The sequence below is a fragment of the Sycon ciliatum genome, chromosome 4 (genome assembly GCF_964019385.1).
Source record: "Sycon ciliatum chromosome 4, ocSycCili1.1, whole genome shotgun sequence".
NCBI lineage: Eukaryota > Metazoa > Porifera > Calcarea > Leucosolenida > Sycettidae > Sycon > Sycon ciliatum.
The window spans coordinates 23,617,142-23,642,892 of NC_088646.1; the positions used below are offsets into that span (position 1 = coordinate 23,617,142).

Below are 25,751 nucleotides of genomic sequence, written 5' to 3' on the forward strand. Positions count from 1 at the left end.
ACACCTTGGGGCGGCATTCAAAAAATAAAGTGCTCAGTCTCCATTATAAGCACACTGTGTAAATTCATTATCTGTACCGGCGAAAAAACCCTGAAATGTGTATGTCTGACATGAATTTGGCATGGCAACAAGCCTCTGAAATGAGGTTGAAATAATAATGGAACAGTCTCCAATAAAGGAACGTCTCCATTAACCCTTTACCTTCTGACCATAATTCCTAGGCAGTTCCAAATGCGATATTTCTCACCTCATTCTGAGAATATCTTTGGTTCTAATCAACCAATTTTCACAATCGTGGGCATTCTGGAAAGCTCTCCACGAGCTGCGTAGAATGAGTTCAAACTGGACACTACTGAGATCACATATCCAACGCCAGGGTGCTTCAAACACTCCCCATCGCTGGATATCCGAGAAAATTCTCTCCTCGTCAGCCATTTCTCACTCCTTCATCGTAAACATTTCAAATTTGTTTGCCTGAGTTTCTTTTTATGCTGCCCACGCGCTCAAAACATGCCCAGGAGACTCAGCATGTCAGGAGAGGGAAAATCCCCAGCTCAAGGCCAGTCACTCAGAAAAAAATTGACTTTTGCCGTGGCTGAAATGTCGAGTGCGATATCTTTGGAATGCGACATCGCAGCTCTCCGCTGATTGTTGCAATGAAAAGCTGGGTTCTTCGGCTTCTTCATACATACTTAGTTTTTGAGATTCCGTCAAGAATTGATCGAGTTACGAATGTTTTAGTGCATGCATGTCCATCGACCAAATTCGGTCGATTCATGTACACACAGAAGGTAAAGGGTTAATAGCACGGGGCGGAGGTACATTGAAAAAATAAAGGACCGTGCTTCTATTTGAGATGATACGGTAATTTAATTTTAATTGGCCTTTTTGTAGCAGCTGTGTGCAGTGGCGCCTCTCAATTGCGGACGCTCCGTCTTGGTTACCAAGCATACCTGTGCTAAAAGGTGTGTGTGGGGGGGGGGGAGCAGGGGCGGATCCAGGGGGGTCGGGGGGTTCGAACGAACCCCCTGATTTTTTCGACCATAGTTCAGGTGCGACCACTAACCCATGCTATGGCCCAGTCGGCCCAGGCCGGAGCGGTCCGCTAGCTATCAGCTTGGTTGTACTAGTATATTGTTGTCTTGTACGTAGATCTACGACTGTGGTAGATACAAAGTAAAGTAGATCCGCACTGAATATACAGCTACATAGACCTACAGGTACGCGTTCGCTTCGGAGAAAGAGGTGCACTTGTTGAGCTGCTACGGAAACTTCGAAAGTAAGTTTCGAATACTAGTTCGAATGGTGCGGTGCCGTCGCGGCTCGTGCTTTTTGAGCTGTCTTAGAGTTCGTTCAAGCGTCTAAAAGAGGCAGGCTCAGTACAAGCTGCCCTTGAATTTTGGTGACACTCCAAAGGAAAGTGTAGCCACTAGTGTCGAAGGTGAAACAAAGAGCGAAACTTTGAAAATCACGTTCAAGTTCAACCTCCCATCATCCAATAATAACACTTTCCCCGAACTGGGGACAATGAATCAATGACTAAGACGCGGAAGATGCAGGAAGCCTACCTCATGGAACCTACTCTACATAGCAGTATATTGGAATCAACATTGGGTGGCTCGGAGTACAATATGACGGATAATTATTATAGACGAGCTGCTGGAGAAAAGTACCAATCAGCTATTCTGCGGCGAATGAAAATTTTTCCTTGTGGCGCGCGTCTTCAATAACGTCACGCAAACGTGCACTTTTATGTAAATTGTATGTCATCATTTCGTCAGTGTGAGTAGGGTGGGAAAAAATTGAACCCCCCCCCCCCTTGGAAAAATCCTGGATCCGCCCCTGGGGAGGGGTGTGCTTAGTAAAGAGTGCATCACAGCTAGATTGGTTATTGATTAGGACTGAGAAATGGAAGCCCAGGATTGTGAAAATCGACCTAGAAATGATGGAGTTATTCAACTTATTGTCATTGTATCTATATCCTTGTATCCTAAGTGGACGTATCACGTGATAGGATTAGTGTATTTTGTGCACCCGCACATGTTGTCCAGGCGTCCAGCCTCCCTGCCCATCCGACCCGCCACACACAACAACGAAACTGAACTAACGTTTTACATACTGATTATTCGACAAGACGGAGACGGACAAACAAGAAGACCGGACACGACGAGGTAAACTGGAAACTGAAGAAAAAGACAAACATCATGCCAGCATATAAGCATGCGCGCAAACGAAACATAACGCATGACAATGACGTAACCGTTCCATGGTGCATGCACAAACTGCATGTGCAACCAAAACAGTCCAACTGAGTCAAAAGGAGAACGCAAAACAAACAAAATAAACCAAAGGACCACAACAAAAATGAGCCATGAAAAGTCTTTCTTTCCAATAAAACCGATACGCAACAATGTATCTTCTACTGTGTTCTTATTGTGCTGCTTGGCCAGGTCTTCTTCTTTACTGTTGCTGGTGAAGGCCTGACCAAGCGCATGCGCCGCAAGGTCTTCCGTTGCTTCTTGCACAAGGTGGGTTGGCAGTTTCTTCTGAATGAGCATCGTGTCGTGAATGTTGGTTGGCATTTCCATCGGCAGAACAGGTCACTCACATCAAATCGGATTTCTTTCAGAGTTATAGTTGTGTATGTGTGTGGGGATGGGGGGGGGGGGGGGGGGAGGGGGAGGAGAGGGAAGCTGAAGTGAAATGAAAGTGAACTAGTAACACATAGATGTTGCATGTCATGGAGATCATGTTGGGTTCATGCCCAAGAACTACACTGTGCCGGTGTATCGGTAAGAAGCCAGCAAAGGTGCTTAGTGCTCCATACCAGCTTTACCGTCCCAATACCAGTTCTGATGCGCACGTGTCGTATGGCCGGGTCTTTAGTGCTCTTCTTCTCTCCTGTGTCGTTCACTACAGAACATGGACTTCTTTGATGATCCCAAGAATTCCACAGGATCTCTGTCCGTCCGACTGTCTCGTGATGCAGCTCTCATGCAGCAGGTGAGTGTACTGACCAACGTGTAGTACTGGCTTGTTTCCAATCTGGTCAGTATCTTCGCCTGTAACAGCAGCTTTTCCTGTTCCAATCATGCCATGATGACTCTTCACGTGACATGCAGTCCTGGACTCCTGGTGTGCTATGTGCATGTGCCGGAGAGTTGGGGTCTGGGACGGGCAGGGGTGGCAAGTGGGGTCTGGAGGGGGGCAGGGGTGGCATGGGGGGGGGGGGGGAGGAATGCCATCAGTTTTGGCTGTTGTGTCCAAAGCGGAAAGATGCTGATCCTGTTAGCTACCAATGCGTGATGACGGTTTCTGTACTTGTAGAGTTTTAAGAACAAACCATGGAACCCGGTTGTTCTGTATAGGGCTGTTCAAGATTTTTAAAACGTTCATTGTTTTCTCTGTTTCCATCTTCAGGCGGGTGGTAAAACAATGGGCCAGGCACTTGCGGCTTTAACCACACTGGTGGCGGCACTGGTCATCAGCTTCACAGCCAATGTCTATCTAACGCTGGTTATCATGGGCCTGGTGCCTGTCATTGCTGTGGCAGGATACCTGCAGATGAAGACACTTGCCGGCCACGAGCACAGCAACAAGGATCGCCTCCAGGATGCTGGCAAGGTGAGGAATGTCGCTCCACACTGAAGTAGTCACGTTAGCAGTCGTGATGGTGATAGCATTGCCTCCTACAAATGCACGTGCGCGCGCACGCACACACACACACACTCTGCATTTTACAATGCATGTCAATGTTTGTAGGTGGTAATATGACGGGTAGTGATCAAGTGGATGATTTTCTAGTGACTTGTTGACTTCCAATTGGGTCAGTTGCTATGATACGTGTTGATCTATCTGCCCGCGTAATTTACTCATATTTGCCACCTTGTTGCTGCCTCTTGCAATTATCCAATATTCATTGTCACCAATGAATGTTTTTTGTATGCCGCTTTTGTTTGTGTGATGACAATGTATAGATTGCTGTGGAAACCATTGAGAACATTCGGACCGTCGTTGCATTTGGCCTGGAGAAGCGACGCTTTGAAGCCTACATGGTGTCCCTGGACTCGGTACATACGTAAGTTCTGGTTTCCCTCCAAGTGTGCATAGTGTGCTGTTCCCAGTGTCTTGCTGTGATTGTTCCCGGCACATGCAAGTGCGATGATTGAGTGGTGCTGCAATTGTTGTTACCCATGGTGCCATTCTCTCGGTGCATGTTTGTACTTGTAGTGAGGATGTCGTTATTGCTGATGCAAACCGGCTTGACTTGAACGTATATTTTGCGTTGCATGTTTGCACCTGTGGTAAGGATATTGTTTTTGCTGGTGCAAACTTGACTTGAGAGTATATTTTTGTGTAGTGTAATCTAGCCATGTTGGTTGCCCTGACGATTTTCTTGGACTGGATTCCCAACTAATGCTTGTCCTCTTCTTGTTGAAAATGTGCCATAACGTTACTTCCCATGCAGCAAGGAGAAGCGTGAAGCGCATACGTATGGCTTAATGACTGGCTTTGGCGTGGCTACTATATTCACTATCTATGCTGTGTCATTCCGCTTTGGTGGATACCTGATTGCGCACCAGGGCGTGGCGTACGGAGATGTTTTCAAGTGAGTAGGTGATGTTGAGTTAGCAGTGCATCCAATGTACATGTATTGGTATTCATCGTAAGATCTTTCTTGAACATACGAACATACCTGGCTCGACACAAGTACATTGTAGTACATTGTAGTTGCCATTAACTGGAGGCTCTGACGGTGCTTATTCCCGGTGTTCTTGTACTCCCGTTGCAGGGTATTCTCGGCTCTAGTCTTCAGTGCTATGTCACTCGGACAGGGAACAGCGTTTGCTGGTGAAGCTGGCAAGGGTGGACCGGCAGCTGCACGCATCTACTCCCTACTGGATGGAGCCTCTGGCTTCTACGAGACAACGGAAGATCTGGAAAAGCCGGTAAGGCATTGCATCCTGTCTGTTTTTGGTGTAGTGTCCGCATAAGCCAACAGAGAGTAGTTTGTGAGTGTTGTGTTCACTACTAACACCTCAAAAGTTTCAGGATCGCACAGACGCCACAAGACAAAAGGTCACGTAATTCTTTACGGACTATAATGAATGAACAGTAGAATACATTGAGAAGAAGAGACTGGAAAAATACGAACTACATCGGAAAGAGAACTCTAGAACACTAAAGAAAACAAACCACAGCATCAAGGAAAAGAACAACGCATGAGGGGTAAAACGCTGGCCAGCCACAACGTGCGTCCAACTTTGGCATGAGCGTACAGAAGAGCGTACAGCGCTCGGAAAGCGGAAGCTAAATTTGGCGGCAAAGCGACAGCAATAGTACGGCGCACGGCACATAAGCAGTACGAGGCGAGGCACGTATACGCGTGTGCGGCAAACATTACACACCATGTACCATATATGCATGAACAGCGCGGGGCGCATACTAACTCATTCAACATCAGTGCGCGGCGCAGGCATCTAGCTAGCTGGCGCAAGCATGATCATAATTGCATGCCATCACGCAATCAGCGCACATAAATCGCGCATCAAATAAATAAGTAATCAAACACAAATCAACACATCAACTAAATAAATCAACGAGCTAGCAAGAACACAATTCAAAAATGCAACGAAGAAATAATTACTATTCTAGTCGGTTATTCGCATGGGACCAAGCGCAATGTCCAAGCTGATGAACTGTGATTGCACAAGGTAAGCCCAAGCTCCTGAGCTAACCGTTCTGGTGTGCAGTCTTCTTCGTGCTGCAAACACACACTACACAATGTGTCGTATCTCGTAACAAGTACTGTACCAAATCACAACGAACACTAACAATACGCAATAGTAAACAATAATCAAAAACACTACGCAAAAAAGCAAAGCAAGCAGCACCTAGCCAGGGAGACAAGCAGGAGTCACGGTCGCAACGAGATCTCGACGACACCCCAGAAGACCTTTCTCCGACACGATACACAACATTCTCCCCACCAAAGGGCTTCAACCACACTGATCACAAATCAAGACGAGGTGGTGGTCGAACGGTACGACGAGATCGACGCGTAACTTGCGGCTCAACGGTCGTCGAAGGTATTTCAACATCATCGACGACGTTGACTGGATCAGCGCTCACGGGTGTCTGCGGCTGCGGCTCAGCGTCCACAGCAGGCGGCTCAACATGCTCCTTCGCTACTTCCAACGGAACCAAGCGTTGAATGGGCCGTAGCATGGACGATTGGCCAACTTGGACTTTGGCCACCCTGCACTTGCCATCTCTTCCAGGATACAGCTCTGCGACCCTACCCAAGCGCCATGATTGCCGCTTCCGGTTGTCGTCGGCAATAAACACAACGTCGTTCACGACAATCGGAGTTGACTTCGACCGATGATACTCACTGAGACGAATGAGATACTCAGACGACCAACGCTGGTTGAGGTGCTCGTAGACGGTGTGGACATACTTGACTCGAGCGGACAACTGCCGTGGATCGAGTGGTCTGTCAGACGAGGCAATACCGGTTGCAAAGATGTCTCCCAACATCATGGCTGGAGTCAGCGGCGACTCGTCAGCTACATCCGTAGAAACCGGAGTGAGGGGTCGAGAGTTGACGACTCTCTCGATCTCCGTCAAGACAGTGAACAGCTCGTCTCGACTCAATGACGCTCGACCGAGAACCTTCTTCAAGGGAGCTTTCACACATGCCACCAGACGCTCATAGAACCCTCCATGCCACGGGGCAGATGGCGGATTGAAGAACCACGGGATTGCCACCTTGTCTGCGGCGGACTTGAACGTCGTAGCATTATCTGAACGTATACGCAGCGGCTTCCCACGACGGGCGATGAAACGACGCAATGCTAGCAGGAACACCTCTGTCGACAGGCTATCCACGAGCTCTAGGTGCACTGCGCGAGTAGTACCGCACACGAAGAGTGCGACCCACACTTTCTGAACATTTGATGAGCTGCGCACGTACAACGGACCGGCATAATCAATACCTGTGAGACCGAATGGCTGGTGGTGCTTCACCCTGTCTGAGGGCAACGGCGGCATCTCCTCAGCAGCAGTCTGTGCGCGAAATCTGCGGCAAACAATGCACTTCTCCGACACGCTACGAAGAAACCGACGAGCTCCGAGAATCCAGAACTGCTGTTGTAGAAACGCAAGCACGCTCTCTACACCCTGGTGCATTCGCTGAAGGTGAGCATCACGCAGAAACAACTCACTTAGATGACATCTGCCCAGGATGATCGGATGCTGAACCTCGTAGGACAGATCGCTCTCCTGCAGACGACCACGAACTCTGAGCAAACCAGCTTCATCCAGAAACGGAGACAACTTGAACAGCTTCGAACCCTTCTTCAGTGGCTCCTTGCTCCGCAACTGGGACAACTCCTTGGGGAAGCATTGCTCTTGGATGGCGCGAAACATCACAGACTCAGCAGATGGAATCAATTCTGCACGCGAAACACCCTTGTGTCGCCATGACAGCATACTTGCGACCAAACCGCGAGCTCGCTGCCACTTGGAGAACTTCTCCCACGGCCAAACAACTGGAGTGTCAACCTCCACAGCCGACACGCGTGCTTCGGTGACGGACTCATTGGTGCTCTGAAACGAGATGACTGGTGGCCACTGAGACTCATCGCTCAACCATGACGGACCATGCAGCCACATCTCCTTCTGCAAGTCACACACTGGGACACCACGCGAGACAAGATCTGCAGGGTTGCTAACTCCTGGACAGTGACGCCATTCTACTTGCAGCTTCTGCGAAACTTCTTGCACTGCAGCAACTCGATTAGCAACATACGTCTTCCAGTGATACGACGGCTTTGAGATCCAGTGCCATGTGGTTAGGCTGTCTGTCCACCCCACAATCCTTTCAATTGGCACTCTCAATTCATTGACGACAAAGGACAACATCTTCACGCCAAGACACACAGCCGACAATTCCAGACGCGCAAGAGTGGGACGTACAACAGGTGCAACCTTCGCCTTCGCACACAACAAAGAAGACGTCAAACCGGACACAACATAGAAACAACAGCCATAGCCCTTCTCGGATGCATCTGAGAATACATGCAAAGTGACTGGAGCATCTGGAGTACACCCGATCCATCTGGGGATTTTAATGGAAGAAAGCGCTGCGAGCTCTCCCCACCATGAAGCACATCGGACAGCCAAATCAATAGGGAATGGGTCATCCCAACCACCGCCGAGCTTCCAACTCTCTTGCAACATCATCTTGCCTGGCACCACTGCGGGTGACGCCCAACCTAGCGGATCGAACACAGCGGCAACACAACGCAACAAAGCACGACGAGACCAACCAGACACTTCCTTGGGACACTCAACATCACCGAGCGCAGCCACCGAAATACAATCTGACTCGGTGTTCCACACAATACCCAGTGCCTTGGAACCAGCCTCGGGGTCTGAGGTCATCGTGTTCCCTCGCCACTTCCGCAACTCCATGCCTGCTCCCTGCAAAACATTAACGCTATACTCCTGCAGCTTTTCAGCATCCGCACAGCATGGCAAGCTAGAAACGCAATCATCAACATAAAAACTACGCAGCAGCAGCTCTATGATATCACGCTCAGCAGCAGAAGCAGACTCGAATGCACTATCGAGATGAAAGCGCAGCACAGCACTAAGTATGAAAGGAGAACAATTCACTCCAAAAGGCAGCTTCTTTAAACGCCAGATACACATTTCTTCGCTACCTATCTCAGGCCAAACAAAACGCAGATATGGCCTATCTTCTTCACGCATTCCGATCATAAAAAAAGCCTTGCGAATATCGGCTTGTACAGCACATTCATACTCACGGAACCTGAGGAGGATACCAGTGAGATCCGGTAGGAGCGATGGCCCGGGATCGACCATGTCGTTTAGGGATGGTGCTCCGGTGCAGGCGGCGGATGCATTGAAGACGACCCGTGTCTTCGTCGTTGAGGCGTCGCTACGGAATACGGCATGATGCGGCATGTAATAGCCGGCTTCCTCCGGATGCGGTTCCTTTTCAATGGCATCCAGCTTCAAGTACTCAGTGATAAGGACGTCATCATACGCTGGACGTTGACCTCGTCTCTGTAGCTGCTTCAGCAGTGAGTGTGCCGCTGCCATCGCTTGGTTTAGGTTGGCTGGCGGACGCTTCTCAGATCGCCATAGCAATCCCACTTGGTAATGAGGGCCTTGCCGCTCTATCGGGAAGTCCGGTAACGTCTCAGCTATTTCCGGCACCTCTTCCATCTTCCACAGTCGGTCAAGTTCAATACAACTCACACTGACGGTCGCTGACTTGGTTTCACTATTAGCCGGTCCTGACAGCACCCAGCCTATTTCAGTGTGCCAGGCCGTCTCTCCATTGATTTGCTCCTTGCGGAGAAGGAACTCATTGCAGTAGTCAGCTCCAATCAGCATGTGCACTTCGCTTGATCCGGCCTTTGTCGAGTCATCAGACAGCTGCAATCCCTGTGACTGCCAACGTGCAATTGTGCTGTCTGCTAGCGGATCGAATCGGAGACCTAGCGACTTCTTTTGCCAGGCATTGACGGAAATGGACTTCGTTGCACCCTTGATGGTGACACGGTACCTGTCCATCTTTTCAAACTTCGGCTCCACGTCAAACGCCTTCAGCCTGACAGTTTGCGATCCAAGGTGTGCCGGTTGCAGCGAGTTCACCAGTGGCGCGGTGATGAACGATGCCTGCGCACCTGGGTCGATGAATATGCGTACACTGGCCTTTCGGCTAGGTCCTTGTACCTCAGCCACGCCGGTCATCAAGTGCACGCTGTTTGCACTACATTCATACGTACCGACTTTCGATTCGGCTATCGGTTCGGATGTTACCTGTTTGTCCTCTCTGTGCAGTAGACTGTGGTGTCGCTTGTTGCAGTGCTTGCAACGACCCTTGTTCTGACAATTCATCACTCGATGTCCTGGTCTCAGGCAGTTGAAACACAGTCCCTCTGCCTTGACGTACGCGTTTCGGTGCTCAGACGCCATAGCTGACAATTTCTTGTTAGCCTCATCAACGCTGACCGTCAAACACTCTGCCGACGCAAACGGTATACGTTTGTCGCTGGTGCTAGACTTGGCAGGCTTCAGCTTGCTACGTCCGTGGGCTGTTTGGTAAGCCATACCATCCTCCGCAAACGCCTTCAAGTCCTTCGTGTAACATCTCTTCTCGATCAAGAAGGCCTTAGTTTCTGCCGACACAGCTTCTAGCAGGACTTGACGTACGACACATCCGAACAATTCAGTGTCGTCCAGCTCACCGATTTGTCCGCGGCTAGAGGTACGGCTAGGCCTGGCGAGTTTTGCCCACTTCTCCGTCTCGCGCGTCACTCGTACCACAAACTGGTAGAAACTCTCATCACTTTTCTGCTGTATGGCCATCAGGGCTTGCCACGCTTTGTCGGCGGTCTTCCCATGCGCCATCAGCAGCTCGCGCTTCGCTTCGGCAAAGGTGTTGCAGCCATAGCATGCACCTTCCAACCTGCTGCCAGCAACAGCCACGCGCAAGCGGATCAGGTACTCGTCGTCGCTGAACTCATTTTGCTTTGCCACATCCTCGAACAGTTCGAGATAGGTCTCAACAGTCTGCTTACCGTCGAACTTCGGCATCTTGATGGCAGCCCTCTTGCTCGCTAAACTGCCATTCGTCGTATTCAACAAAGTGCTCTCATCACTCTGAGTCTCTCGTGTGTGCTGGACTTGCAACTCCAAATCTGCAATCCTCGCAAGCAGCTGCTCGTCATCTTTCCTTTCCAATCTACTTCCTGCTCGTTCGTCGCGCTCTCTTTCTGCACGCACTTTCTCCTCGTGCTTCTCGATACGCTCCTCTACGTAAGTACGCAATGCCTCTCCAGTGTAGCCATAAGCTTGACCATTTGCGATCAGCTTCGCTTCTACCTCATCCATGTTCACGCGTCTCGATCCTGGCGTGGTCGCCAAAATGTTGTGTTCACTACTAACACCTCAAAAGTTTCAGGATCGCACAGACGCCACAAGACAAAAGGTCACGTAATTCTTTACGGACTATAATGAATGAACAGTAGAATACATTGAGAAGAAGAGACTGGAAAAATACGAACTACATCGGAAAGAGAACTCTAGAACACTAAAGAAAACAAACCACAGCATCAAGGAAAAGAACAACGCATGAGGGGTAAAACGCTGGCCAGCCACAACGTGCGTCCAACTTTGGCATGAGCGTACAGAAGAGCGTACAGCGCTCGGAAAGCGGAAGCTAAATTTGGCGGCAAAGCGACAGCAATAGTACGGCGCACGGCACATAAGCAGTACGAGGCGAGGCACGTATACGCGTGTGCGGCAAACATTACACACCATGTACCATATATGCATGAACAGCGCGGGGCGCATACTAACTCATTCAACATCAGTGCGCGGCGCAGGCATCTAGCTAGCTGGCGCAAGCATGATCATAATTGCATGCCATCACGCAATCAGCGCACATAAATCGCGCATCAAATAAATAAGTAATCAAACACAAATCAACACATCAACTAAATAAATCAACGAGCTAGCAAGAACACAATTCAAAAATGCAACGAAGAAATAATTACTATTCTAGTCGGTTATTCGCATGGGACCAAGCGCAATGTCCAAGCTGATGAACTGTGATTGCACAAGGTAAGCCCAAGCTCCTGAGCTAACCGTTCTGGTGTGCAGTCTTCTTCGTGCTGCAAACACACACTACACAATGTGTCGTATCTCGTAACAAGTACTGTACCAAATCACAACGAACACTAACAATACGCAATAGTAAACAATAATCAAAAACACTACGCAAAAAAGCAAAGCAAGCAGCACCTAGCCAGGGAGACAAGCAGGAGTCACGGTCGCAACGAGATCTCGACGACACCCCAGAAGACCTTTCTCCGACACGATACACAACAGTGAGAGCAGGGTGTGGGTGTGTGTGCACGTGTGCATGTGTACTTGCGTGTGTGCGTGTGTGCGTGTGTGTGTGTGTGTGTGTGTGCGTGCGTGCGTTCACATGCATGTGTGCGCACATATGCATGTACATGTATGTGTGCTTGTGAAATTCTGGTGCACCCAGCTCCATTTTCCTCTCAGTCACAAGCCCATTGCGAGATCTACAGATGTATATTGAACATACTGCTGGTGATGTGTGTACGGGCACGGGAATTGTTGAGCCCTAAGTCTGTCTTGCTTGTCTAACTGTTTGTTTGCCTGTGCAGGATCATGCCAGCGGTACAATTGAACTGGAGGACGTGGACTTCACCTACCCGTCGCGTCCAGAGAAGCAGGTCCTCAACAAGCTGAGCCTGTCGGCCAAGGAAGGCGAGACGGTGGCCTTGGTCGGCACGTCCGGCTGTGGCAAGAGCACCAGTGTGTCGCTGCTGGAGCGCTTCTACGATGTGCAGTCCGGCATAGTGGTAAGGAAAGCGTCTGTGCCGGTGCATGCACATGTGTATGAAATACTGACTGTGGGATCACAGTGTCGTAAAACCGACGCTTAGCCGGGCGAGCAGTGCAAAGCGCGATGAACAGATGCGTTGGATAGTTCTTACATAATATTATGTCTTTCTTCCCGTCGTGCTGTGCTATTCTTGCCTAAAGTGGTGACTAATGTTACCATTTTCTTGTTATTGTGCGTACCTGCGTGCTTCTTGCAGAAAGTGTCTGGTTATGACGTGACGCGGGTGAACGTGCGTTGGCTAAGACAGCAGATGGGCATCGTGCAACAAGAGCCGGTGCTGTTCGACTCCAGTATCGCCGACAACATTGCTTACGGCGCTCTGTTCAAGGACATTGTCACTCAGGGTGAAATCGAAGAGGCGGCGCGCAAGGCGAACATCCACACTTTCATTGTCTCCCTTCCGCAGGTGTGTTATGTGTTGGCACTGTGCTGCTATAGCCGTTATTCCCGAACTGGCTATGTAAAAGACGGTACGATTGGTAGTGTCTGGTGCTAGCCAGGGTCCACAGTGCTTAGTTTCGTATGTTTGTGTGGATGTGTGTGTGTGGGGAGGGGGGGGGGGGGGCACGGACCACGTGACTAGTTTTGACAGGCCTGACGCGCTGTCCCGTACATGTCCCATACCGTACCGTCATAGCAGCTATAACTCTTCTGCTGTCGGGGGCAGCTATGGCATGGATGGGTTAAAAATAAAACCAAAAACGACATGTTCGCTTTAATACAGTCAATGATGCATGCGTTTGTGTCTCGGTGCACAAGTGCTAGCTAGCAGTCCGGTAGTGTACTGTAATCTTGCCCACTCGTGATTGCACGGCTCGCTGTCCGGGCTAATGCTCAATTGACGAATCTAGTGTATGGGTATACTATCAAGTCTACGGGACTTTGACATTGATGGCACTGTTTTGTCTTTATTTTGAAACTGTCCACCTTTCCACACTGCGCTCTTGGCCAGCATTCATAATACCATAGCGAGGAAGTTCGTTCTTGGATGGATGCTCCAGTGTGGAGTGTGGAGAGATGGGCAGTTTCAAATTATTGTCAAATGGCCGAGTTCGTCGCAGTTTCTGAGTTATTTTGTCTTTGTAACAAAATTAATACCGACTGACCGCGCATGCTTACTGTGTTGTTCTCACACGTGATTCGTTAACTTTGCAGGGATATGAGACCAACGTAGGTCCGAAGGGTACGCAGCTCTCTGGTGGACAGAAGCAGCGGGTTGCCATTGCTCGTGCTCTCATTCGCAATCCCAGGATCCTTCTCCTGGATGAGGCGACCAGTGCCCTGGACACGGAGAGTGAAAAGGTCAGCACTTGTCTTATGTATTCAGTATGGGTGCATGGTATAATTAAATACTGCTGCCAGGCTCCGTCTGGACCGTGACTGTATAGTTTAGTATTATGTTAGTTTGCTCGGCCTACATGTGCCGCCGGGTAAGAGTATTGGGGCAGGACCGAACCTGCTACCATCTTGTAATGTCTGTTAAGAATGTGGCCGGTACCGGGAGGCCCTTCCAGAGGGCTTCGTTCTGTACATTTGAACATTTGTGTCGGAAACTCCTGCAGCCCTGCTGCATACAGTTGCATGCACCTTAGCTATGGGCAACATTCCGATTGCTAGTATTAACATGTTGAGCATCGAGGCGATTCACCATGCTCACCGGCCCAGGAACGCCTGAACTGTGCGAAACGGCCCATGGGCTAGGCGTGATGCCTGAACATTCTGTACTACAGTGGTGGCTGGGAATGGTGGCAAGTAACTTTTATCCAGGCGCTAATCTAGAGTCTTTTTGATTCCTTTAACCTAGAATAAGATCCTTGTGGGCTGCATGTTTGACTGGAATTTCATCCTCCACATGTTACACTCCATTTGACACACTCTTGTTGTCCCGGTAACAGGTTGTGCAGACGGCGTTGGATGAAGCTCGCATTGGCCGCACCTGCGTTACTATAGCACATCGCCTGTCGACAATTCAGAACGCCGACTGCATCTATGTGCTAGGGAATGGAGAAGTCCTGGAGTCTGGATCGCACGCCCAGCTCATGGAGAAGGAAGACGGTGCGTACTACAACCTGAACAAGGCGCAGATCACCACCAGAAAGATCAACTAAGCTTGAGAGAAGGCGAGCGTGTGTCCACGTCACACTGGACTGGATGTGCTGGATGTGCTGCCCCGGCAAGCTGTACAAGTTACTCCACAGTGTTACATTGCTTTTTGTGTGCTTCAAATGGCAACTGTTCATCAGTTGCTATGTACGTGTTAGGCGAGTGCCACCTGCAGTGATTCGGTTCTCTATAAAGAATATTATCGTGTGAATTTTTCATGGTAAACACATTATACACACAATATTTTTAATTTTTTTACGTCGAACGCAACCCTTCTTGTGAATTATCGGAAGGGGGGGGGGGGGTGGAGTAGCAGGAGAGAGCTCCTCGCGTATCTCTCGGATCCCCATGACTAGCAGCCACAGTCATTTTACGGTTCCTCGCACCGTGTCGCATATTACATCTGTACCCGCACCGGCTGTGAATGCTGGCATTCCTTTTATCTCTCTTTTTAGACGGCCTTTCTTCTTGACTTGCACTCGATACTTGCACTCGGGGAGTGTGAAAGCTGCCCGCCGGCACGTGTCTGTTTGCCGTTTGTGCTTGAGCAGTGTAGGATCGGCCATGCCGCATGATTTTACATTGTGCATGTATGTAGTGCTTGATGCATTGATCATACTGCACTACTATAGCAATTTACAGGCCTGAGGCTTCTATACGAGATCAACCAAATTATGTTACACGTACTGTGGGCGAAAAGTATAAGAATTACGTTTTTCATCTTTTGTTTTTAAGAGCCATTTCTCCATGCGCATTCATGTTTTTTTTTCATTTCTATGCGTGATCAAATAATTATATCTAATTCTACTTGTAGATGATTGAGCTCAATGTCCCGGCAATCATCATTGTGCTTTGTGAGCATTTTGGCGGCGAGATATGGCAAGACGCCATTCTCAGTGTGTACAGTCATGTAGCGTATGGTGCAGGCCCTCAGTGGCGGCTGCGGACTTGCTATTGTGTCCGGGAACCCTGGCGGAGGGCCGCTCTGACTCTGAGTACTAGTAGCTGACCTCGGCTCCACTGCCATCAGTACACACTATGCACACATGCCGCGCTGCCGGGCCTGTGGAAAGGGTGAAGATAGTGACAGTGAAATAGCTTGTGTGTATGTGCTACAGGCCCGCTTATTCCAACGCAATTCCTGTGATATCTTCTCAAAAAGAATTTTGTAATCCCCCCCCCCCCATGCCCCTCCCCTATTTTCGGGTTGCAATGATAACTTTTCATGTGACTACGGCCATGGCCGGGGTACGGATGGTAGCAAGGAGTATACCCCCCCCCCCCCCCACACACACACACCATGGTCCATGTACTATGTGAACGCCTGTTGCAAGCCGGCAGAGAAGCATGCAAGTCTGCAAATGCACTGGCATAATGTGCACCCACAGTCCACCCACAGATTTCTCTGAGTCGTATACCATGACACTACAGTTGTTGTTGTTGTTGTTGTTGTTGTTGTTGTTGTTGTTGTTGTTGTTGTTGCTGTTGCTGTTGCGGCTGCTGTTGCTGTCAGTGCTGTTGCTGTTGCTGCTGTTGCTGTTGCTGCTGTTGCTGTTGCTGCTGCTGTTGTTGCTGTTGCTGTTGCTGTTGCTGCTGCTGTTGTTGTTGTTGCTGTTGCTGTTGTTGCTGTTGCTGTTGCTGCTGCTGTTGTTGCTGTTGCTGTTGCTGCTGCTGTTGTTGCTGTTGCTGCTGCTGCTGTTGCTGTTGCTGTTGCTGTTGTTGTCACAGTGTTGTTGTTGTTGTTGTTGTTGTTTGTTTATTTACAGTCTCAGTACAGTTCATACCTGTACTTTGATAGTAACGATAGCGGACAAGACAACCCCCCCCCCCCCCCCACACACACACACATACACAGCCACTCCCAGGTCCCAGGTCGGGTTATGTACTCTTGGCAACTCGTAGTCTTGGTGGTGTAGCAAGCAGCGGGGGGGGGGGAATAAACACCCGGTACCACCATGTACTACTGGCAAGCTACAGTACAGGCACTCTTGATGATCTCTTTGAAGCTCTTCGGCAGTTTGGGAGTCTTCATCAGACTTCAAAAGTTCAAATACAATGTACAGTGCGTATCGGATATAGTGTGGTCGTATACAAGAATATACTGCCTACAAGAATGAACACTCATTTTTTCATAATCATAACGCATACTTTATGTGTATATTTATTCTTACAAGCAGTTTTATCGCATAGTACATGTAGAATATATCGGCCCTAAGAATGGACTTTGTGTAGCAAATTATGCCAGATTAGTGCAAAGTGTATCCCCTGTAGTAACAAGAGTTCATGGGGGTTATGAACTCTTGGTAGTGATAACATCCATGACATCTGTGCTCTGTGCGTACTCAATACAATAATATTCAACACAAAGAGAGAGTTATGTCCAAGGGAGCATTGGAGAATCACTTTTTCTGTCCAGTCGGACTCTTTCTTCCGACTTCTCTCGTATCTGCTGCTCCGCAGTGGCCTAGCACGACGCGACGGCGAGTCTGATTGATCCGTGTGTATCATGTGTACGTGTCCACATGCCAAACGTGCGCGCATATGATAATGTCACACGTGCATACTGTATGACACCCTACATGTATGTCACACGTGAGTTATCGTGTGTAAGAAATATCGGCAATATTAAAGAATCAAATGTCGTTTTTCAAACCCCAGGGGTTATGTACTCTTGCTATAACCGATACCTACTGTAATTGATTACCGCAAGAGTGCATTATTCCCGTAGCTATGCAGAAGACGTTTAGTTACTTCAGTAGACGTCTGCCGTCTGGCGCTAGCCAGGGTCCACACAGCTTTAATTATTTTGGTGTTTGTTTGTTTGTGTCACGCCTGGAGCTATCCCGTATCTGTGACTACAAAGGCTCTACAGGATTGTACATAACAGCTGGCCACAATATTCGCTGGCTCCCGTATCTGTCCCGTACTGTAGTAGTATTATTATTATTATTTTATTTATTAGTAGTAGTAGTAGTAGTAGTAGTCACATCCTTTATTGCTGAACCCACAAATAATTGTGATACAAATTGTAAACCATACGAGGAAGAAGAGAAAGCCATTAAAAATAAAAAATAAAACAAAAAAGGTTATTGTACCATGCCAAACGGCTATTATCAAGTCATGTACCAATTGTAATACATGACGTAGTATAGTAGTCAAGCACCTACAAAATACTTTGCAGGATAATATTTAAATTGCCTAGCATGCCTACAAATCCGCAGAGCATGCCAATGTTAAATAGGCCAACATATGAATACCGAAGGCGGTTACATGGACAGAAGGCGACATTGGTCGAGAAAAGATGGGCCTATTCTCTTCCTCAAGTAAGACGCTCTGCAACCACGGAGGCACGTGATTGACCACCTCAGCAAAACAAATGCAATTTTGCAGCGTAGCTGTGCCATCACAACAGCGTACTGGAGGTCACTATGCCACAGTAGTACTAGTAGTAGTAGTAGTAGTAGTACTCGTAGTACTTCGCTTCAACTGGCTGCCGGTCCGGCTACCATCACTGTGTGCGTGTGGGCAGCAGTTCACTGTGTCTCACTCCCTCTCGTGTCCGACGGGTGGATTTCCGTCCATTCGTCACAACGAGGTGAGGGACCTCACTGCTCGTCTGCTCAGGCGGGTGGCCCATCAGGTGGCAGTTGAGCCACACCTCCAGCCACTCTCCGGAGAGCAACTCCGTTACCGCACTGCTATTGCTGACGACCAGGCACGCCTAGACGTCGTGGCTAGTGGCATTTGGGGAGGACGGTTCGAACGCACCTACATTGATGTACGGGTATTCAACCCCCATGCGTCTTCGAACCGCTCCAACTCACTTGCTGCTACCTATGTCCGTCATGAAAAGGCTAAGCGTCGTGCGTATGAGCAGCGCCTGAGGGAGGTGGAGCATTCCAGCTTTGTCCCCGCCATCTTCTCTACCACCGGAGGCATGGGAAAGCATGGTGCTTCGCTCTACAAACGCATCGCCTCTCTCCTCGCTGCCAAGACTGGGGAGCCATACAGCATCACCCTAGCTGCCATCCGCTGCCAGATTGGCTTTGCACTGGTCCGTTCAGCGCTGATGTGCTTGCGTGGTGCACGCAAGGCATTCTTACCAGCAATGGCCTCAGACTCGGCAGCGCTTGTTGTTGCTGAAGCAAGAATCTCAGCTTGAGGCTTACATTATTATTATTATCTGTCAAGTGTCATTAATGACATTGTACATGATCATCACCGCGTGCACTCGATCTAATCATTGATTGTCTTTATTCTATGTTTTGCCCGTACAAGAGGCATGGTTTGAAACTCGTAGTACTACTGTAGTAGTAGTACCGTACTGGCAATATATGTTGCCGCGTAACGCGTAACGCAGGGGGGTGCGGCGTAACGCGCGACCAGGCTAGTGCGACAAATTTTCGTTGAGTTCGTAACGCGCGTCCGGCGGGGTGCGGCGATCTTTTCATTGCAGTTTGCACTGCACAAGAAAAAATGATGCGGCAAATTCAAAAGCAAAAAAATGATGCGGCAATAGCAAAAAAGTGATGCGGCAATAGCAAAAAAAGGGCTGCGGCAATATAGAAACCTGTGTAACGGCTCCTGTGCGACTTTGCATGTAACGCCCTAGCCCTGCGTGCGGCAAACATGTGCCAATGTAACGCTTCATGGCCTCACTGCGGCAACATATATTGCCAGTACGGTATAATTTATTATTTTGATAGGGAAGGCCCTACAGACGTTGCCGTCTACCATCAAACACAGCTGGCCACAGTATTCGTCGTATTATCAAGAGTGCATAAACATGTTTATGGACTCTTGGTACTATTATGTATACGACTCCCTGATGTAGAGGGAGACTTAGAAAGAAATAGGGAGACGAGGAGGAAATGAAATTAGAATAGACGCCAAATAGGTGATAAAATGCGTCAGCAAAAACATACACAGGAAACGTCGGAAGAGAGATCCCGTCGACTCCAGAACGCCCGTGATCGGCAGTGTCAGCGCCGGTCACGGGAAACGTCAGGACAGACATCCCGTCGACTCCAGAACGCCCGTGATCGGCACTCGGCAGATCAGAGTCAGCGCCGGTCCCAGGAAAACGTCAGGGCAGACATCCCGTCGAGTCCAGAACGCCCGTGATCGGCAGAGTCAGCGCCAGTCCCGTAGCTATGCAGAAGACGTTATAACGTTACTTCAGTAACACTGAAACGTTTTTGCAATACAACGATGTAGCTAATCAAAGGAAAAAAAAACATATCCATTATAATCCAACAACAATGTTACATGCACGATGAGCTAGCTAGGCAACAAAAATAGCGTAGGGCCTGAGCTTCCAAGCTCTCTCGTTTATTATGGACTCTTCTTCCTAGATCCTACATGTATACAGCACACGTACACGTATCTCTTACACGTAGTCTACAGGAGAACGTGTGTTCGTGTGTTGGATCATGGACTGGATCGATCATGCATCCATAAACCGGTCATGACATAATGTATGCACACAATGTATATGTATGCACAGTCTAGTCTGTGCGAGTACAGACAGTACACATGGTACAAGTGGACGTGTGGCGCTGAAACTTGACTTTCTCAGCGCCATGCATGTGGCTTGAGATTTCGAACGATTTCAATGAGTGTGCGGGGAAGCTAGTAGAAGATCCAGAGCGCGTGATTTTTTCACCAACTGTTGTTGTCCCGAAACTGGAAAAACTACTCAACAAGAAGTAAGTTAGATTTTTCTACTCAGTGATCAGGGCTTTCCTTACCTCTAGATTTCTTCGTATCAGTAGAAGCCGGCTCGGGCGAAGTTAGTATTAGTATTTCTAGAATTGAGTGGGAGTTGGAAGAGTCGATATTTTTTGACGTCTTCCGTAGTCCTTTTTCCTTGGTGGAATCTGGAATCAGCTGCGTCCCAACATCGTCATCACCGTTCTAGCTTCTCATGCCCCGCCGTCAGTGCGCGACGCTGCAATACAGTGTTTACATCGAGAGTTCGTTGCTGACATTGTGATAGATTCACATTGGGCAAGAGGTGAGAAGTCGTATTATATTATGTGCAGTACCTGTGCGGCTGGGCTAGGATGCACCAATAATCAATATGCAACATGAGCAAACCACCTGGGAGATACATGTACTCCGTTTTTGCCACAACTACAATAATATTAATTATTATTTGTTTTAAAAGTCATGGAGATCTTACAACTCGTGTTCCAAAAAAACCCAAGAGAATAATAATATTATGTTTATATATATAATAGAGATATACCGTAAAGTACCGTTGATCCGCCCCCTCTCTAATTCCCGCCCCCTGTCGATTTTGTACCTGTGAAGCGACTTTGGCGTATACGACGAAAATACGATGTTGAACCGACGCATGCACTGCTGTACACAATATTTGCCAATCCAGGATGAAAATGTGCACAATCCAGCACATCGAGTCTGAACTTCTACGTTGTTGTACATCGTACTGCACTTGACAGCCTTGATCTAATTCCCGCCCCCTGCCGAAACCCAGCTGGGAAGTGACATGGCGTGGGGGGGGGGGGGGGGGGGGCGGATCAACGGTACTTTACGGTACTGCATTTTTCCGGGGTCTAAGCAGCAGCACCCCCCCCCTCCTTCAGGACCGGCGGAAGCAGGCTTTTGATTGGTTCGAATTCGGCCATACCATAGTCATCCATACTTCCAGGCGGTTACACATGACCTCGTCGGCAGTAAACATGCGGTGGTAGCCAAACAGCTGGTCCGGCCATGGCCTGACCAACCAGACCGGTTCGGCCGCCCTTGTCCTTTCCCCAGTCTTCTTGGAGGCAAGTCTCACAGCAGTTTTTTTTGTTGTGTTTTGTGAGCGGGTCAGGTAGAAATCACATGTTCTCCCCCAAATGGGCGAAGGGGAGTTATCTCTTGAAAACCCTGCCTATGATATTGAAAAACACAGTGAACACGAAGAAACGGATGAAAATCCTTGAAAAGTTGAAATGAAAACCCGTTCAACGAGGCCCTTTACTAGCAAGCCTTAAGCGGGATTCACAGAAGCTTTTTTGCGATGCGACACGCGATGCGACTGCCGCGAAACCGGAAAATCCCCAAATCGCAGCCATTTCGCACCCCACGCAACTGCCGCAACTGGGCCATTGCAGAAGTTGAGCTTGGCTCAACTTTTGCGATGCGACAAGCGATTTGGCGTACGATTTTGACCTTTTCTACAGCAAAGTTGTACAAAGGTTCAAGATGTAACTCGGATGGTGAGCCAATTAAATAATTGTGGAAAGAAGAAGGACAAAATGTTACGAGTTATGTTGACTAACTGTCCACCAACGTAACCAGATCTTATACAGTCAGCGAGTGCGACAAAATGGCACAAAACTGACAAGACTGACAAAACTGATAAGTTTCGGTTTACATAATGGCACAAAACTGACAAGACTGACAAAACTGATAAGTTTCGGTTTGTCACAATTCGTCTTCGCTTAGCTTCCCCTTTCTATGTTTATTACATGAACTTGAGCCTCCCAAGTTGGGTGGTCTGTTGCTTTGCGTCGTCGAGTTGTAGTAAGGCCGGTATGTCCAATAGTCTTACTGGTTTCGTCATCATCCACTAACTTTCGGCATTCTTTGTTGCCGTGATGCGTAGCTCGTGCTCTTCTTCGTTGCGCTTTCCTTCCCCTCTTGGACCTTTCCGAACCTGAGCCTTCCAAGTTGGAAGGTTGTTGGTTTGCGCCTTGGAGAAGTGTTGGAGCTAGGTGTCAGGTCGCCAAATGTCTCAGTACTCCTTGTCAGTTTTGTGCCATTTTGTCGCACTCGCTGACTGTATAAGATCTGGTTACGTTGGTGGACAGTTAGTCAACATAACTCGTAACATTTTGTCCTTCTTTTCACAAATGTTCAAGAGTTGCCTATAAATTTGTACAAGTACCAAACCGCGCGAATATCATGGTGACGTACCCAAATCAGCAAGACGTCGCATCGCTGACTTCTTCTGTGAATGGTATTTCGCGAGTTCGCATCGCACGCGTCCATTGCAGATCCCGTCACATCGCAAAAAAGCTTCTGTGAATCCCGCTTTACTCCTGCAAAGAGTACACTGTAGTAATATTACCACTTGGCCACCAAGTAACGACCTTTCTTCACTTCGGGATTCGACTGGGGCTCGCTCGGCTCACTTGGACTGTCACTGCCAACTGACCCCTCTGAGCTGGCGACTGTCAAGGCACCCTGGTCAAGACCTTCAGCACGCAGCGCCACGATAATTAATGGCAACTATTTCAGCCTGCGCACGTGGACCCAAAACTTTGCAGCCCTTTTTCTCGAAAGTTGAAATGTGGAGCAACATGTGATTTCTACCCGACCCACTCACATTTGTTTGTACAGTGCGATTTTTAAGACGAGACCAAAAAATAATTTTTCTTTGACGGTTCATGTCCATGTGCAGTACTGTTGTCTAATGATGTGTGTAGATTATGATAATATGACACTTTGACGGGGAGTCAAGCAAATCTAGGCTTGTACAACTCCCTGATGTTCGACTCGTACTCGTAGAGCTAGAACCTACACGTATATGTAGGCCTTCAGTTCCTTGCTACTGCCAACTGAGCACGAAGCGCACTACGAATGCGAGTGATGCACTAGCACTGGTGCTGTTTGCATGCACGGACGTAGCCAGAGGATCTACGCTGCAGGGCCGTCATTGGCGGAAATACAAAAGTTGTATCGGTAAACCGCGCACCGTATTTAGAAATTTCCGGGAATCTCAATTTTATTTTGGTGTGGCCTGAAGGGAATGTTCGCGCTAAAAGCCACAGGTCGGATTTCTGGCCTATTTCTTGAGAATAAGAAGAAGTTTGCCCCGGAAAAACAGTTGAGGTCTTCCCTTGAAGATTACACTCTGATTGTTTTAAAATACGAGCATACCTGAAGCAGCAACTAGGAGAATCATGGTGTCAATAATCTCAAAATCTTGCCACATAAGTAAGGAAATGGCACAGTGCCGTTCCCGTGCACGATCTAGTGGTTGAAACGAATGGATGCATCCAGCACAGAAGATTCAAGAACGGCTGATAGCTGAAAAAGTGGCAGAGAGCCTGAAAGCATGCACTCACAATTCGCAATCTCCCGTACCAGCCCACCAGTTTTTGCAAGGACTGGCACTGTCACTTAATTTTGAGTGCGCAAACTCCAGCTGCGTCCCAAAGCTAGTTTCGGACCATGTACAGTAAAATCGTGGTTTTTATTTTCCTCATTTAATGTGCGGATGAAGTTACAAAATGTAAGGCCATCCGTTTTTATTTCTATGTTTCTCGTCACCAGAATATATAAAAATCGTATACGTATGCGAGTGGAAAAAATAAAAAATAACCGAAAAATTAAAAAAAAGTTTACATGACCTTTGGTCATACTAAAGGTGCGTTCTTAAATCCTCTCGGAAAAGTTGGAGACTCTCCGAAAAGTTCAAGAGCTGTTCTTATATCCTCTCCGACTTTTAGGAGGCTCTCCAAAGCTCTCCAAGCTTCAGAGGTGGTTGAAACTTGGAGATTCCCGCGGTTTGGATCAGCGCATGCGAACTACAGCTAAAAGCCACGTGTTGATCATGAGTGTACGCATTTCCCTTTTCGCATACGCACATGTGTATACTAAATTCATAACTCAAGATCGCGGCCCCTTTGGCGCTTCATATTGCCTGACGTGTGCAAAATATCTCCGAATTCTTCGAGACCCGTTCTTGAATTATACCAGTTTCTTCGACTTCTCTTTTCTTCTTCTCCTAGAAGCTAGAGAATATAAGAACGCACGTGCACGCACCCGCATCAAACGCATCGACCAATACAATAAAATATATAAAAATTAACTGAAAAATAAAAAAAAGTTTACATGACCTTTGGTCATACTAAAATCGATCAATACACCGTGTAAAAGCATCCAAAGTAACTTTAATAGTTAGCAACTAGTCGACCTACATGTACGTGGTAGGAGCTTCTGTGCACGTGCACGTGCAGCTAGATCAAGTAACAAAAACTGCCGACCTCGCATGATCATGATTATGACTGTCGTGCAGGCCAGGCCAGGGTGCACATGTGCATGTGCTGGTCCCCACAGTGCAGCACAGTTTTTAAGTTTTTTTTCCAGACTCCTGAACTGTATGCGCGTGGGTGACGAGAAACATCGAAATAAAAACGTGTGGCCTAATAGGTCTAATGAAGGCAGCACGTCACGTGGCTCGCCCATAGAAAATGAATCACAGGTGCATACTTCGGACTCTCTGTGATACGTATGCCAGTAGTAAATGTGTTATTTGTGTTAGCCGGAATGAACTTTTGAGTATCGCTGGTGGAACGCACACACCAGGCGAAGTGGCGGAAACTATACGCCTGTCCGGACAATGATCTCTAAGCTGCGAAGCTGTGAAGCTGCCATTTCGTCAGGTGTGTGTGTTTACCACCACTACTGTTCTAATGCTGCAGTGGAGTCTTCAACATCATTCCTCTCTACTACAACCAGAAGAAGAGGATGACCATTTCATTCCAACTCCGAGTTTCATGCGCAAGGCAATCATCAGACAACAGCAATGAGATAAATCTGGATGCTAGTTTTTAATTTTCTTATCCCACACAAGCGGAAAAACCGTCAGAGATCAAATTCCATTACACAGTGTTTCACCGTTCAAGCAACGAATCATCAGATAGAATCAAACAAAGTATGATACACTGGTTATATACTCAGAAGGTGTGAACTCCGTCACTATGGAGTGTGAAGATTATCATTATGTCGGGTCCCGGATGTGACAAGTCCATTTTTCATGATGCATTGTACAGAGTGCCTAGGTGCTAGATGAGGGTGATGATATTGCGGGGTGTGACCAGCCCATTCTTCATGATGCATTGCACAGAGTGCCTAGGGAAAGGTGATAGCGCAGAGTGGTGCCATGCCAGGTAACAGATATAGAGGCGCTACCAAGGCCATAGAATAATCACTGTCCTTATGTGATGGGCACAAAATTTGATAGGACATACTTGCTTTCGTGCCTGCATTTTGACACAATCTCATTTCGCTTGTTTAGCCTAGTGCGGGCGTCGGTTTCGAGGATGTGATACTTCTCGGTAGTGCAGAGGCCGCATCTCTTGTAAGTTGGACGTGTTATCGAACGAGGTGGCCCTGTCGCGGATCTTCCAGTCAATGACGTACTGTCTGT

At 48.2% G+C, this 25,751-nt stretch overlaps 2 protein-coding genes across 2 annotated transcripts in view; both read left to right on the forward strand.

Annotated features, from left to right (window-relative positions):
* LOC135815135 (ATP-dependent translocase ABCB1-like) overlaps positions 1–15,420 on the forward strand; it is a 38,431-nt gene extending 23,011 nt beyond the window's left edge. The window contains exons 19-28 of the mRNA XM_065328380.1: positions 2,451–2,528; positions 2,920–3,003; positions 3,421–3,624; positions 3,978–4,078; positions 4,469–4,609; positions 4,793–4,949; positions 12,237–12,434; positions 12,675–12,884; positions 13,634–13,780; positions 14,374–15,420. Coding sequence (XP_065184452.1) covers positions 2,451–2,528; positions 2,920–3,003; positions 3,421–3,624; positions 3,978–4,078; positions 4,469–4,609; positions 4,793–4,949; positions 12,237–12,434; positions 12,675–12,884; positions 13,634–13,780; positions 14,374–14,586 — 1,533 coding nt within the window. The 3' untranslated portion in view covers positions 14,587–15,420. The remainder of the gene's footprint in view (positions 1–2,450; positions 2,529–2,919; positions 3,004–3,420; positions 3,625–3,977; positions 4,079–4,468; positions 4,610–4,792; positions 4,950–12,236; positions 12,435–12,674; positions 12,885–13,633; positions 13,781–14,373) is intronic.
* Positions 15,421–20,215: 4,795 nt separating this feature from the next.
* LOC135815136 (fumarate hydratase, mitochondrial-like) overlaps positions 20,216–25,751 on the forward strand; it is a 36,288-nt gene continuing 30,752 nt past the window's right edge. The window contains exon 1 of the mRNA XM_065328381.1: positions 20,216–20,597. The gene's annotated coding sequence lies outside the window, so the exon portion shown is untranslated. The remainder of the gene's footprint in view (positions 20,598–25,751) is intronic.